The sequence below is a fragment of the Jaculus jaculus genome, chromosome 11 (assembly GCF_020740685.1).
Source record: "Jaculus jaculus isolate mJacJac1 chromosome 11, mJacJac1.mat.Y.cur, whole genome shotgun sequence".
Classification (NCBI taxonomy): Eukaryota; Metazoa; Chordata; class Mammalia; order Rodentia; family Dipodidae; genus Jaculus; species Jaculus jaculus.
This window is the reverse complement of record NC_059112.1, coordinates 77,331,652-77,347,108: the sequence shown is the minus strand read 5'-3', so window position 1 is coordinate 77,347,108 and position 15,457 is coordinate 77,331,652. Positions and strand designations below refer to the sequence as shown.

The 15,457-nt window shown below is 36.1% G+C and overlaps 1 protein-coding gene and 1 pseudogene across 1 annotated transcript in view; one reads left to right on the top strand and one right to left on the bottom strand.

Moving 5' to 3' along the window:
- The window catches only part of Zbbx (zinc finger B-box domain containing), a 120,916-nt gene that overhangs the window by 64,644 nt on the left and 40,815 nt on the right, over nt 1–15,457 (top strand). The window contains exons 10-13 of the mRNA XM_045130251.1: nt 2,430–2,550; nt 6,853–6,956; nt 8,743–8,843; nt 10,413–10,486. Coding sequence (XP_044986186.1) covers nt 2,430–2,550; nt 6,853–6,956; nt 8,743–8,843; nt 10,413–10,486 — 400 coding nt within the window. The remainder of the gene's footprint in view (nt 1–2,429; nt 2,551–6,852; nt 6,957–8,742; nt 8,844–10,412; nt 10,487–15,457) is intronic.
- On the bottom strand, nt 7,833–8,599 carry LOC123453283 (annotated as a pseudogene).

The window sequence follows — 15,457 nt, the reverse complement described above, 5'->3', positions numbered from 1 at the left end:
CCAGATATCTTCAACTCTACTGAATAATGTTGAATTACTCAGCAAAGTATTTGTGGTAAATTATACTGATGTCTGAACTATCTAAGAGTTTTGTTTTCTTTCCATTATCACCAACACTTATTGTTTTCAGAAGTTTAAAATGTTACTATTTAATGGAGATGAAACAATGTCTATAGTTCTTATATCTTTTATGAACAATTATGTTAAATATATTTTTGTTTCTTAGCCACTTAGCATTGCAGGGAGCATTAATTTTCAAACTACTCTGATTGTTTTTATTGTTGATTTCAAATCTGATTTCATTTTAGTTTTCCATACATTTCTTTCTTTCAGTGTTAAAGTAAGGCAGTCTTACTGGTCTAGAAGGTTCTATGTGATCTGCACCTCCCTGATCTCACAGGCTCTTGTGTCTTGTTTGATATTCTCCACACTGTTCTCCTGGCTGTGTCTCAAATACTCCAGGCTTCCTTTTACCTTCAGACTTTTTCATTGTGTACTAAGACAACTACAGTCCCATTAATATGGGTGACACAGAATGTCATGCACTGTCACAAAAGAAAGGCAGTGTGGGCTGGAGAGATGGCTTAGCGGTTAAACGCTTGTCTGTGAAGCCTGACAACCCCGGTTCGAGGCTCGATTCCCCAGGACCCATGTTAGCCAGATGCACAAGGGGGTGCACCCATCTGGAGTTCATTTGCAATGGCTGGAGGCCCTGGCGTGCCAATTCTCTCTCTCTCTCTCTCTCTCTCTCTCTCTCTCTCTCTCTCTCTTTCTCTCTCTCTCCCTCTTTCTCTCTGTGTCTCTCTCAAATAAATAAGTAAAAATGAACAAAATTTTTTAAAAAAGAAAAAAAGAAAGGCAGTGAGCTGTAATCAATGGTTTCAATCAACACCAAAGTTGCATAGCTCACATGTTAGTTTTCTAGAAAGTATACATCTTAAATCCATATGTTATACATTATTTACTAGGATTAACCTTAAACAATATCTATCTGGCTAAATAAATTATGTAGCTACAGTCTCCCATAAAAGTTTACCTATTTAAAAATATTTTATTTGTTAATTTATGTGTGTGTGGGGGGGTGGATTTAATCAGGGTTTCTCATTACTCCATAGAATGCCAGATGCATGGCGTCATCACTTTGTGGTCTGGTTTTATGTGTGTACTGGGGAATTGAACCTGGGCAGGCAGGCATTGCAAGTGAGTGCTTTTGACTGGAAAGTCATCTTCCTAGGCAACAATTACCCATTTGTTAGAAGGTATTATTATGAAAGACATCCATAAGCATATTTACCCAGGACATTTTTCATCTTGATTTCCTTGGATAATGCTATTGGTGAAAGGAGAAAAGTGAACTGCAGACTATTCATTTTAACTCCTTCCTCTTAGTCTTTTTCTAGATTTTCAGGTATCTCTCAACAAACATTGTAACTTTTCTCTAGACTTAGATAAAAAAAAAAAAAAGGACATTTCTCTCCCTCTCTTTGTGTCCTCCCCACCCTGAGTTTACTGTTAAAAGAAAATCTTTTGTTTAACTGTGCTAAGGCCATAATTCCATAATTTTTCCCATAATATGTTCATATTATTAATTCTTACTCTTTAATTTAATGGATTCTAGTTGTTTCCCAGAATTTCCTTCAATTGCTTTCTTCAATATTGCTCTTCCCTTTTGTAACAAGATATGCTGGATAATTCCATTCTTTTCACTTATTTTCATTGCTGACATTTAGCTAAAGCTAGAGCTAATCACTAAAGTATAAGGAATGAATTTGGTTCCATCTTCTAGTTTTAAAGTTCATAAACACATAGTCTTTCACAGTCACCACTTCCTTCCTTTCCTCTCTGTCTCTTTCCTTAGTGATGTTACAGCCAGGAGAGCAAGCTGCTTCAGGAGGAGGAAAACACTAGTTGTCCTGGACTGCTTTCATTCTCATTATGGTTCGGTTGAAACAATTCTGAATAGTGGCTTAAGTTTTGAATATCAGAAACAAGTATCTTGGAGCAAATTACTCCGTAAACATCAGTTCATGATGATGGTGTCATTCTGAACTATTTATTTTCTGTTCCCCATATAGATAGATAGATAGATAGATAGATAGATAGATAGATAGATATTGTGTGTGTATTGAAAGAATTAATCCGTTTGTTTTTTTTTTCATTTAAGAGAATTCATTGCTTAAACAAAGCTTGTGAATCATAAGAGCTTTTCACTTCAATCATTGTTGACGAAAGTGCGTGCCTACACAGTTATTTGTTAAATCACCATTATGTTAAAACACTGTTCTTTAATCATTAGCCTATTGATTATATTGACAAATATTAAATCATATACACTTCAGAAATTATACATTCTGTATCTTGGACTGAAAAGTATGCTAATTCTGAGGCTTGGCTGTATTAATTATGCTCAGTATTTATTTTTTTTATAGACTCCCTGGAAGAATGTGAAGTGCAGACTAATCTGAAAATTTGGACAGAGCCAATTAATATTGAATTTACAGAAGATGGTCTTTCCTATATGGATAAATTATGGCTTAAAAAACACAGGAAGTACTGTCTGAATTGTTAATATTATTATTTTTTTAGAAAATATAAGTCATTTTCCTCCTTTTGGAAATAACTTTCAGTAGTAATTTTGTATGTAAGCTTCCTTCATATTTGCATATGTAAATTTAAATGTTTTACTTTTATTTTTTTATCAGAGAGAGAAAGAGAGAGAGAGGAAGAGAATGGGCATGCCAGGGCATCCAGCCACTGCAAACTAACACCAGAGGCATGTGCTACCTTGTGCATCTTGCTCCCATGAGTCCTGGGAAATCAAACCTGGGTCCTTTGGCTTTGCAGAAAGCACCTTAACCACTAGTCCATCTTTCCAGCCCTGCAAATGCAATATTAAAGTTACATTAAATCCCTCTGAAGATTTGATTATCTAAACAATAATTTTAGTTATGTTTATCATATGGTGAATCATTGGCTTAGATTTTTGCTTGAGAAAAAATGCTTACTTGGAGAAAAATGCACAAATGAAGTAATGAATTTAAAAATAATAGCAAAAACCTGAAATTTTATTTTGAAAACACACTACTTTTTAAAAATTAGCATAAGCCTTTCAAGTTTTACTTTAAGAATCTATTTTTAAGTTAACTAGACCTTAAATTTTATAATATATTTGTAGTAATTAGTGTATCTTATTCAAAATGATTATTCAAAAATAATTTGTTGCATTTTATTTATTTATTTATTTATTTATTTATTTTGTAGTCAGTGAATACAGTCAAGTTGATATCATTGTTAGCCTCCTCCCTGTCCTCCCCCCTCCACAGGGACCCTCCTTGTTGTTATAGATGGGCTGTGTATTGTGGGGTTAGCCTTTAGTTTTGGGTAGGAGGAAATGTCTCTGCATGTCATGACCCACCATGTGGCTCTGACATTCTTTCCACCCCCTCTTCTGCAAATTTCCCTAAGCCATGTTGGGTTCCTATTAGGTCTACTTCTGTGTTGAGATCTTGGGCACCTCTGTGTCTCTGGATATCTGGTTTGATAGGGGTTGATTATTCTCTGGGTCTATCTCCTTCACTGTTGTGCTGGTTCCAAGTTTGCCAAGAAAACAGTATTCTTGCATGTTTCCCCAATTATTCTTAGTTTCAGCTGGGGCCCTTTTGAAATATGATGGATAGTCCTTTCCTTAGGATCTGCCTCCACCTGAAAAAGAGAAGAAGATTTTCCAAATTAGCACCAAGTAAATGTAATAACCATTGTTTTTTAGAGAGAATTTAGTGGAGAGTGGGTTCATTTTTGGATATGGTTCTGACTTGGTTCCCAGCTCCAGGTATGGTCTGTTCCACTGAGCAGATCAGTTAGCCAAATCAAGAGCAGTTGGTTCCCCACCATGGGTATGTGCCACTATTGCACTTGTGTGAGCATCACATCAGGTTGTTTGCTGCTAAGTAGTTTAGACCATGCATTGCTTGAGCAGATAATGGTCATTATCCCCTAGTTGCTCATGTAGCACCTTCCAGCACTAGACATGCTAACTGTCTGGGGATTGACTCTCTTCCAGCTTCCAGCTTCCAGCCATGTCGCTCCATGCTACATACTAACAGTGTATGGTGTCTTCAGCTGTAGGGTCTTACCACTAACTTATAGTGGGTCCAAGCGCTCTGATGTAAATCAGTCTTCTTTTGGGAGACCTTTTAGGTCTCTGTGATTAGAAGCTCATTGCAGATGATAACAACCTGCTGGTACCAGGTTACAGGTCAGCGCCTGAGAAGGAAGTGCAGGATATGTGTTATACAAGAGATAGAGAGATGAGAGAGAAGAGGGAGAGAGAAGTAGAAATAGGAGGGGATAATGCAGTTTTAATCTATTGTTTAAAATCAAATTTGAAATGATAAATTAAAATTTTGAATGAGTACAGTTTTCATTATTCATAATTTTACTATTATGTAAACCCACCGAATTTCTAATTTTAGAAGTACATTTAAAGGTCAGAGGTCATAAGTTTAGTTTGTCCTATAACATAGTTGCCCATATTTCATTTAACTTACCAGTTGCCTGTAGAATATGGGAAAACACAAAAGTCTTCTTTAGTATGTTTGGTGACGGGTCCAAAGTTTTTTATTCCTCAAATTCAAATATGTCCTGAATAACACTGATGTCTATGATGCCAGTCTGTAAAACACATTGTGAAGAGGGAAGTCTCTAGCATGCAGAGTGAGGAGCAGATGTCAAGCCTTTATTTCAATGTAGAAGCCCTTTCTTGAGGAGGTACATTCCATCTTTGAAATACCCTGTTATGTCATATTTCTTGTGAGCTGTAATCCACGTCTACCTCGTTTCAAAACTTAGCTTTCTTTCTTTTCTGTTGTCCTCTCAATTATTTTCTATTTCTTTTACTTCTTTTAAATTTATTGCCTGGAATTCTACAAGGAAGAGTGTTAGTTCTCCAACTTTTATCTATCTGATATTTTATTTAAGTGAGTTAGTGGATATTTATTTTATTTTTCTTGGATTAATATGTAACACTATTATTTTGTGGTTCAATTTTTTCTGTATGGCTAAGGGATTCTCTCAAATATTAGCAATTAACATTTTAATATCCTTCTCTTTTTATTGAATCCATTCACTCCAGCGGAATTACACCAGTGATTCCTTACTCTAACTCAAGCTGGTATAAAACTCAGTGTCCTTAACAAAGAGTATGAGATTCACTATTTAGGAATCTTCTCTAGCCAGCAATTTTGATGTAAGCAGCACAATTTGATTCACAGAACTGATTTACAATAACTTTCTATACATTTGGCCAACTGAATTGGTCAATGTTCAAGACATTTGGCCATTTTAAAATAAGAAAATAAGGTGAGGTGATGACAATTTTTATTATTATTTATGTTTATGATCTTATTTTTCTTTAAAAAAACCCACAACATTGGTACCTTGTGTGAATATACAGAATCACAACTTAGTTCACTGTTGAGTGCTTGTTTATTCATGAATCACTTAAGTTGTATTGGTTCAAGTTTCCTCATTTATAGTAGATTGAATTTAGAATAGGCAATATTATGTACCCTTGAATTCAAACCTCATTGTCAAGATCATTTTGCTTCATCAAGTATCAGTACAACATATTGTTTGTATTTATCTGTCTGTATGAAGACATATTAGTAAGCATGTATCCAACTAGAAAGCAGGTTTATTTTGTGACCAGATGCCTATTTGTTTTTGAAGTTATACTCTGATATTCTTAGCTATCGCTTAAACTGTAGGTTCAAGGATCACCAACAAATTCCTTCAAATGTGAAGTTGAGAATATAGAAACATGTCTTACTGATTTCATGTATAGAGCCATAGACTACTAGAATCAAAATTTTAGTGCCTTTGCATGTTGCACAGAAGCATTGCAAAGTAAAATCATAGCTGTGAACATTGTGTTGAGGAAGCAGACTAGATTCCACTTTCCCTTCCCTTTGTATTCACTCCCTGAATGATGTGGAAGAAATATTATGATGGTTAAGTTCTCTCCTTTTTTCTCAATTTCATCATTTGTAAAATTATATTCTTATTACAGGTTATGTAATAAAATACCTATCATTTTTAATTTACCAAAATAGAACAGAACCTATTAGGTTTTAAGTTTTGTATTGACTGGAAAATCAGTAAGACAGTCCTGCCTCTCACATGGGAAACTCATGATCTTATATAGTGTAAGGCCTGTGCAGGCATTTATACTCTTAGATAAAAGATGATTTCTCTCCCCACAAATCTGGGAACACCCTCCAGAACCAAATGCATGCCCTTAGCTTCTGAGTCCCTGGTCCTGACTGTTTTCCACTGGAAATGGGCTGCATCAATCTTCAATGTTGATTAGGCAATAGATGCCACAGCCCTCACTCCTCACATTCTTATAATGACAACATTGTCACCCTACAGGTAGGCTGAATCAATGCTCTTAGACTCAACATAATGCCACATCTGTGAGGTAAAAGACACACTTCCAAGTTAGCTGTAGAAATAGCATGTTATGCTCCATGGACTTGGTGTGGCTTTTAAGAGAATGATGACATGTATCATAACTTTGGTTTTGATCTTAAGCAAATAAATGACAACAACAACAAAAATAAACAGTAGGATATATGACTTGAAAGTCTTGTGTTATGGCCAGTTGATTTACAAAGTTGTAGTACATTAAAATTCTGTTAATAATGATTTACTTTTATGAATTAAAGGCATAGGTATTGTTTCATCATTAATTTTGTATGCTCACCCATTTGATAATTAAATCAGCATCTTGTCTGGACAAGCTTCAGTTAATTCATTTTACCATTGTAGTAATTGCATGTTATTGTTTTGTAGGACTCTAAAGGAGCAACCAGATATGTTCCTACACCCACCTGCAACTACAGCATCTACTGGTGAGGTCCAAACCTCACAGAATGAAAATGGGGATGAAAGTGATGGTCAGTTAAGCTTTGATTAGATCTTTTACAGTGCAGTATTTAATATTATATACAGCAAGAATTAGTTGTCATACAATTTATCATTCATTAATCATTGTTAATTTCAATTGTAATGTGCAATATTTTATTTCCAGTTCAAAATTTGACATACTGTCTTTTATTTTTTAAAAACAATTTCATATATGTCTAGGCCTGAGGCATTCCTTATTAGGAATAAGGATTCCATACCATAAAAAGACAGCATGACAACATAAGAGTATTAAAATCTGTGTATGAAGTTCAATTCTCATTTTATTTCCTGCTATCAATTATGCAGGCTGCATCCTACAAACTGAAGGCACTATCAGGAAGCTTAGAAAAATAGAGTCTTCAATTTGTTTAAAATAATTTATTGCCCAGGATATTCTTTCTTCTTGTGTCTTTCTTCTTTTGTTTCTTTTATCTTTTTTGTTTTCTTTTTTACAAACTGTAAAGTTGAGCTTATGGAAGTTTATGTCTGTCTTAGAAAACAGAAAAAAAAGCTAAACAATGCTTTTGTAATAGCTTGCTGACTTCATGTTAGACTGAGAAGGTGGCAACATGGTTGACCATTCAGCTTGAGTTTGCTGGTGCTCAGGGGAGGCAGAAGAACTGTTGATACAGTTACAGTTTGCTTGGTGGTGTTTGAGAAAGAGAAGCCCTTGTAAATTTCTAAACAGTAAATTTTGTTAGGAAATTCTATAATTTCTTATAATATAAGCCAAAAACTATTAGCAAAATGCTGCAACAGAATTTGGGAGAAATGCTGGATTTGAGAATAAGTAGAATTGGGTACGTACAAATCAGGTGACTGGTTGGGTCATGCAATGATCTCAACTTCAAATAAACTGCAATACATCACTTGGCAGGCCATGTCCATGTCCAGGGATTTTCCTTCCCCCAGTAGGTGCTGGCAGAAGGTGTGCTCAGTTATTTTTTAATATAGATTTCTAGCTTCACAGCCAAGATGGGGAAAAGGAAGAGAGTTGGAATGAACACCTTCAGAAATCCTGCAGAGGTCACACTCCTGTCTTCATGGTTCCATTTTTCACATGCTTAGAGACCCCGCAGGATTCAGGTGCCTGAAGCAGTAGTCTGGGTGAAAGTTTTCAGCTGTACTGGGGCAGTCTCACAGCCAGTTTGCACTCTTCTTCAGTGTCAGCCTTCTTGTCTGCTTCTCTAACATCTCCACCTGACTGCAAGCTATGGTCCCAGCTGGTGTGCATGCAGACTCTAACATGATCTGCCCATCTTGTGGCAAAGAACTGTCACAGTGAGAACAGCTCTGGGAGCTGCTCTTCCTGATTCATGCTGTGCATCCAAAATGGTCTTTTTATGTCCCCTTTATGGATGGAACACCAGGAAGGAATGTGCTTCATCCACCCATTCTCTCATTGCCATAGCTGCTATATATGGGGAACAGTGGAGGGTGGCTTTGAGGGGGGCAAGGCTGCTCCCTTTCCTCAAAGATGCTGTTACTGCTGAGCAGGGACTACTGACTCAATTAGATGAATGGTCTGGTCCTTCTGCAACAGCAAGAGCCATCTTCTTTTTATTACTGATTACTTTGCATTCACTTAATCCGTTTTACTTACAAATGAAGTCACAAACAATACATACTTCATTTGAGCTGGGAAAACTGGTTGTGTTTATATCTTGGTATTAGATGCACTATAGACCATGTATGTTGTTATTATTGGCAATATTATGTCAAGAAAGGGAATTATCTGATATATTCTTTGGTAAATACCCCAATATTATTTTCTAGTTGAGGAGATCAATGTGAAATATCCACCTCTCTTTATGCCTGTGGAAGAATTAGATATAGTGAGACCTGAACCATCTTTAACAATAGTACAATTGGATGATGTAAGTATATAATGAACATTCAAATTCATTAAACAACCCAGAAAATCCTAAACATATAGTGCTGTCCACATGTTATTATCAATAATATCACTTTTCATTCTTCTTGAATTTAAAAAGAAATGCACACATATTTGAATTTAGACAAGCCGGTAAATATATATAGCCTTTAATGTTCAGAGTAAATGCATAATCTAAGCTAAATTGTTCTTGCACATGTTTTTTGAACACAGGCTACATGGAAAGTGAGTAAATATTAATTGTGTGAACTTACAGGGCAGAGTTTAATGTTCCATTTAATTAGTCTTGTATTTTAGGAGGTTTTAAACAAAGATGAGTTACATTACATAATATTCATTTAAGAAAATTTGGAGCAAATCTAATTTCTTGAATATTGTTAGTAATATAACTTGTTTAAAGAAAGAAAATATATTTATAAGTTATGAGATATTTAATAAGAATATATAATAATAATAGTTATTAGGATAATAATAGTTATATTAGTGTTATTGTTATATGAACACACATCCTTGGAACACACACACAAACACACACACACACACACACACACAGACACACACACACACAAAATAGAACCAGCTGGAGCAGAGTCAGCCAAGCTGAGCTCAGGCTAAAGGTCTAGGATACTATCATATCACTCCATTTCTGACTTCCTGATCATCTATACCTGAATCTATCACTTTGTCCATAACACTTCTCTCAAAATGGTTGGTTTGGAAAATGAGTGGATTGGAATGCACACCTCTTTCAAAACTGCTTTCTTTTCTTTGGGTTGGTAGATTGATAACTGTAATTCATGAGCACAGTATAATTTGTTCACACTCTGGTTCCACTATCTTCTTTTGTCCCCTCACTCCTACACTTATTCCACTGAGGACTTCCTTCTTTCCATAAAGTGCTTCCTCTGTTTTGATGTCTCGTTCTTTTTGTACTTCTATATTATCTTTAACAAAATGCTTGTGGGTAATGAATGTACCAGTCCATTTGTGTTGGAAGGACAGTGCCCCAACATACTTCTTCCCAAACTGTAGCTCTTAACCATTCTTCCTGCTCCCCAGTATTCCCTTAGCCTTGGAGTAAGTGATAGAGATGACTTATTTTGTGTTAAGCTTTGGACAGCCTCTTATTTTCAGCTTTATTAAGTTTTGATTATCTCTTGGATAATTTTTATATATTGGTCCCATACACAGATATAGGTGTACACATAGATGCATACACTGTGCTCTTCATTAAATTGTTCATATTTAGAATATATGTATGAGTTGCTAGTCAAAGAATAAGATAATTTATAGTTATTAATTTACTTCAGTCAGTTTTTACATAGTAAAATATAAACTGTCATGGTTGGTCCCAAATGTGACAGTTATAATATAAATGCACTCAACAAATATTAGTTGATTTTGCTTGGTTTTAACAGAACACATTTTTATAGGATATAATTAAAACCTCATTTGTCATAATAAGTAGTCTAAATATTACCCACAATTAGCTGGTTACTGTATAATTAATTTACCTATGACACTAATATTTTATCTTACATGTATTAATAAGACTTATGAAGAAGAATATGAAGAAAAAGGAAACATTGTACCTTATAAGGTTGAATTACCTGAGAGTCAACTAAGGTAAGATTTTTCTAATTCAGTTTAGATATATAATCAATGCTAAGCACACAAACATTTTTGATCTCTTTATATAATAAATGCATGGTGTTAAAATATATGACTTTAATGTTAATTTTATTTCAGTCATGTTTAAATTTTAGTATGGTAGTATTAATGTTTATTAGTATTCCAAATTATAAAATTGGCTAAAAGGCTATGGAAGTAGCTCAGGGGGAAAGTGCTGGCTTGCAAACATAAAGACCTAAGCTTGCATCTCCAGCATCAGGTAAAAGTTTGGAGTGGTAGAGCCCAGCTGTATCTCAGTGTGGGAGGCAAAGAGAAGAGGACATACAGGACTTATGATTTGCTTGTCGAGAAACATTGACGAGCTGAAGTCTCAGTGAGAAACCTCCTCTCAATAAAATATTGAACAAAGATGACTTCCAAAATTGCATGCACAAGTGGATGTATGATTGCACACATGTGTTCACACAATATAATACACACTTGTAAAAAATAAAAGGTAAAATGACCTTTGTGTTAAGTTTATGCTCTTGCCTTGTATTTGGATTATTTGCAGCTTATTTTGAGTTTAGGAGTTATTATTTCAAGTGGCTGGTCTAGTCTGATATATTTCATATGAAGTTTTACAATACTTTGATACTAATTTTAAAATGAAATTACATAAATGATGATGTTGAAAAAATGAGAACTCCCTTAGTACTGATGTCTTCCTAGGTAACTTTACTTTGATTTTTTTTTATTTTTAATTTTTTTGAGGCAAGCCCTACAGACTGCATATTGTTATGCAAGAGTGAGCAAGAGAGACAGAAAGAGAGAGACAGGTGGAGAATTGTTGTGCCAGGGCCTCCAGCCACTGCAGTCGAGCTCCAGATGCATGCACCTTTGTGTGTACATGAGTGACCTTGTGCACTTGCATCACTGGCTTACATGGGTCCTGGAGAATCAAACATGAGTCCTTAGGCTTCACAGGCAAGTTCCTTAACTGCTGGGCTATCTCTCTAGCCTGCCTAGGTAAGTTTTTTAAAAACTTTTTATCAGGGGCTAGAGAAATAGCTTACTGGTTAAGGTGCTTGCCTGAAAAGCCAAAGGACCCAGGTTCAGTTTCCCAGGACCCATGTAAGCCAGATGCACAAGGTGGCACATGCACCTGGAGTTCATTTGCAGCTGGCAAGAAGCCCTGGCTTGCCCACATTCTCATTCTCTCTCTCTCTCTCTCCCTCCCTCTTGAATAAATACATAAAGTATTTTTTTTAAGGCGTGCTTCTGTTTTAAACAAAAAAAAAAACCTTTTTATTGGCAATTTTATATCTATACAAAATGTAATTTGACCATTGTTCGCTTGTATCCCTCTCTCTTATTCTTATCCTCCATCTCCTCTTCTCCAAGCACCTTCCTCTCAATCCTTCTACTATTTGGGGGTCTTTATTTCATTTTTTCTTTCCTATGTAACCCATAAAGACATGTTAATAGGCCCAGTATTGTGCAGGTAATGACAGTTGTTGTGAGGTCATGAATGTAGCCACCAACACATGTCCAGAGTGCAGTGTTCCAAAGCACCCCTCCCCATCCTCTTGCTCTTACATCCTTTCTGCAACATCTTCTGCAATTTTCCCTAAGGCTCAGTTGGTATGACAAGGATGTCTCATTTAAAGCTGAGCACTTCTATGCATTTTGATGAGTCTTGGTTTCTCCTGTAGTCATTACCATTGGAAAAAGGAAGCCTCTCTGATAATAAGTGAGAGCAACAATACTATATAAGCTTGAATGTGAACATGTATAGGGCAGTTTGCTGAGCACCACATATCCACTTAACCAAACAGGAGTATAAACCATGTATATAACTGCTTAATTCATGATAGTGAAGAACTGAAATCAACCCAGATAGATGCCCATCATATGATGAATGGATACTGAAGATGTGGCACATATACACAATGAAATTCTTTTTATTTTTATTTTGTAAAAACATTATATAGACACATCATGTTTTAGTACCATCATTTCTCTTCTCCCCACCTCCACTCTACTGAGGGCCCACCTCACTGGGATTGTTCTATTCTCCCTAGGTTTGCAGGGAATGAGATGTGAGAGCTGTAGTCATTATAGGGACGGGGTAATACCTCTGGATATTCCCTTCCACTCTGTGGCTCTTTCAGTCTTTCTTCCCCTCTTCAGCAAAATTCCCTGAGCCACTGTGGATATGTTTTAAGCCTGCTTTAATGTTGTGCTCTGGATTTATGCTTTGGTATGTTTAGAGCATCCCCAGTGCCTTGTCTCTCTCACCCTGGCACAGGTTGTAAGGCTTGCTATTGAACTGCACACTTGCTCATCTGCCTACTCCTCTGTGGTTTCACCTGGGCCCTAGCTAATGTGTGAGGGATGGCTTATCTCCTCAGCTCTCACTGACCTCTGAAAAAGAAAAACATATTCTCCCATGGAGAATAAGGTCAGCATAGATTAAATGTGATATGCACTATTAACTAAAAAGATTGTGATGGGTGTAGCTTCACTTTTGGTCAAAGACTAGCGGGAGCTTGTCATTGGAGATCAAAGTCTCTGTCTCCATAGAATTCAGACTCAGTTCCCAGTTCCAGCTATGGGTTCCTTTCCACCAAACAGATCTCATAGCCCATCAGAGAGCCTTTGCTTACCCACCTAGGTAAGATACCACTATCACACAGGTGTGTACATCTTGTCAGGCTGGTTGCTTTCATATAGCAGTGTCCCCTGCTACACAAGATTTTTGGCTATTTTTCCCCAGAAGCTAATGAAGTGCTTTCTAGCACTATCTGGTAAGACTATCTGGGAAATGGCTATCTTTCAGTTTGCAAGTGGATCTCTCAGTGTTCTGTGTTGACAGCATGTCATGTCTTCAGCAATAGGGTCTTACCTTTTACCTCGGGGTGGGGGGGGAGGGTTAATCAAGTGCTTTGACAGAAGCTTGTATTGTTTTAATGTCTCCTTTTTTATATCTTATATTTTTAGTTAAGATCTTTTAGTTAATTTGGTTATGGACTTGTCAATCTTTCAAAAAACTGATTCTTTTGTTTTGCCAATCCTTTTTTTAATATTTTATATTTATTTATTTGTTAGAGTATGTGTGTGTGTGTGTGTGTGTGTGTGTGTGTGTGTGTGTGTGTGTGTGTCTGAGGGAGAGAGACAGAGATAAAGAATGGGTCAGCAGGGCCTCACTGCAAAAGAACTACAGATGTATATGCCACCATGTCTATGTGGCTTACGTGGGCTCTGGGGAGTCCTTATGCTTCACAGCATATGCTTTAACCACTAAGGTATCTCACCAGCCATTATCAATTCTTTGTAATGTTTTCTTTTTGTTTCTATTTATTTCTGCCATTATCTTCATTATTTCTTTGTCTTTAGCACTTTTGGATTTGGTTTTTCTTTTCCAAGGCCTTCAGGTACATTACTAAGGTAATTAATTAAGATCTCCCTGTTTTTATTATGAAGGTGTTTAGAACCAATGGTTTTGGCATATTGTATTTTCATTTGTTTCTTAGGCCTATTTTTTCTTGGAATATCTTTTCTTAGTCTTTCATCCTAAGACAGTGTCTGTCTTTGACAGTGAGGTGAGTTTCTTTAATGCAACAAAGTAATGGAATCTTTTTATTTATTTATTTATTTTGGTTTTTCGAGATAGGGTCTTACTTTTGCTCAGGCTGACCTGGAATTTACTATGTAGTCTCAGGGTGACCTTGAACTCACAGTGACCTACTTACCTACCTGTCTCCTGAGTGCTGGGATTAAAGGTGTGTGCCACCACATGCCCAGCTGGAATCTTCCTTTTTTTGTTTGTTTTTTGAGGTAGGATCTCACACTAGTCCTGGCTGACCTGGAATTCACTATGTAGTCTCAGGGTGGCCTTGAACTCATGGTGATCCTCCTACCTCTGCCTCCCGAGTTCTGGGATTAAAGGCATGTGCCACCACGCCTGGCTTTAGTGTCTTTTTTTAAATTCAAGCTATCAACCCACGTCTTTAGAATGGAAAGTAAAATAATTAATATTCAGAGTTATTATTGAGCATTGTGATTAAATTACTGTTATGTTGATTTTGTGGAGTTCCGTGTTCTGTTTTGTTATTTTTGCTTCATTTACTTAACAATTGTCCTAGCTTTAGTTATGGTTTTTTCCTCCTATAGCTTCTTGAATATGCTTATTCTTCTCCTTAATGTGAAGAATTATATACAATATCCTCTTTAAAGCTAGCATAGTTTTCATAAATTCCTTTAGAATGTTTTGAAATTTTTAATTTATTTTATTTTTAGTGATTGTGCAAGTATGTGTGTGTGTGTGTGTGTGTGTGTGTGTGTGTGTGTGTGTCTGTCATTTGCATCTATCTGCCTTTACATGGTACTGAGAGATTGAACCTGGCTGGGCCTGTTGGTTTTGCAAACAAGTGCCTTTAACAGCTGTGCCATTTCTTTGGCTCCCTACTAGCCTGTTTTGTTTGCTTGTTTGTTTTGTTTTTAATCATAGAACATTTTTCTTTCCTCCTCTATTATAAGGGATAATTTGCAGGGTATAGTAGTCTGGGTTGCCAGCTGTAGCCTTTCAATACTTTGAAAGCCATCATTCCAATCTCTTTTGGATTTCAGTGTTTCCTTTGGGGTGGGAGAGAACACAGCTATTATTCAGATTGGTCTGCCTTTGTAGATAATGAAATGTTTCTTCCCTTCAGCCTTCAAGTACACTTTCTTTGTTCTATTTATTTAGTTTTCTAAGTATAGCAAGAAATGTAATATTTCGTTTCTTGTCTGATCTATTTGGTTTTCTATGCCTGTTGTACCTAGACAAGAACCTCTTTTCTTAGATTTGGGAAATTTTCTGCAATTTTATTAAAAGTATTTTCTTTGCCATTGGCCTGAAATTCTCCTTATATGCTCATAATTCAGACATTTGATCTTATAAAGGTTTTTTCATATTTCCCTAGTGTTTCAATCACAATCATA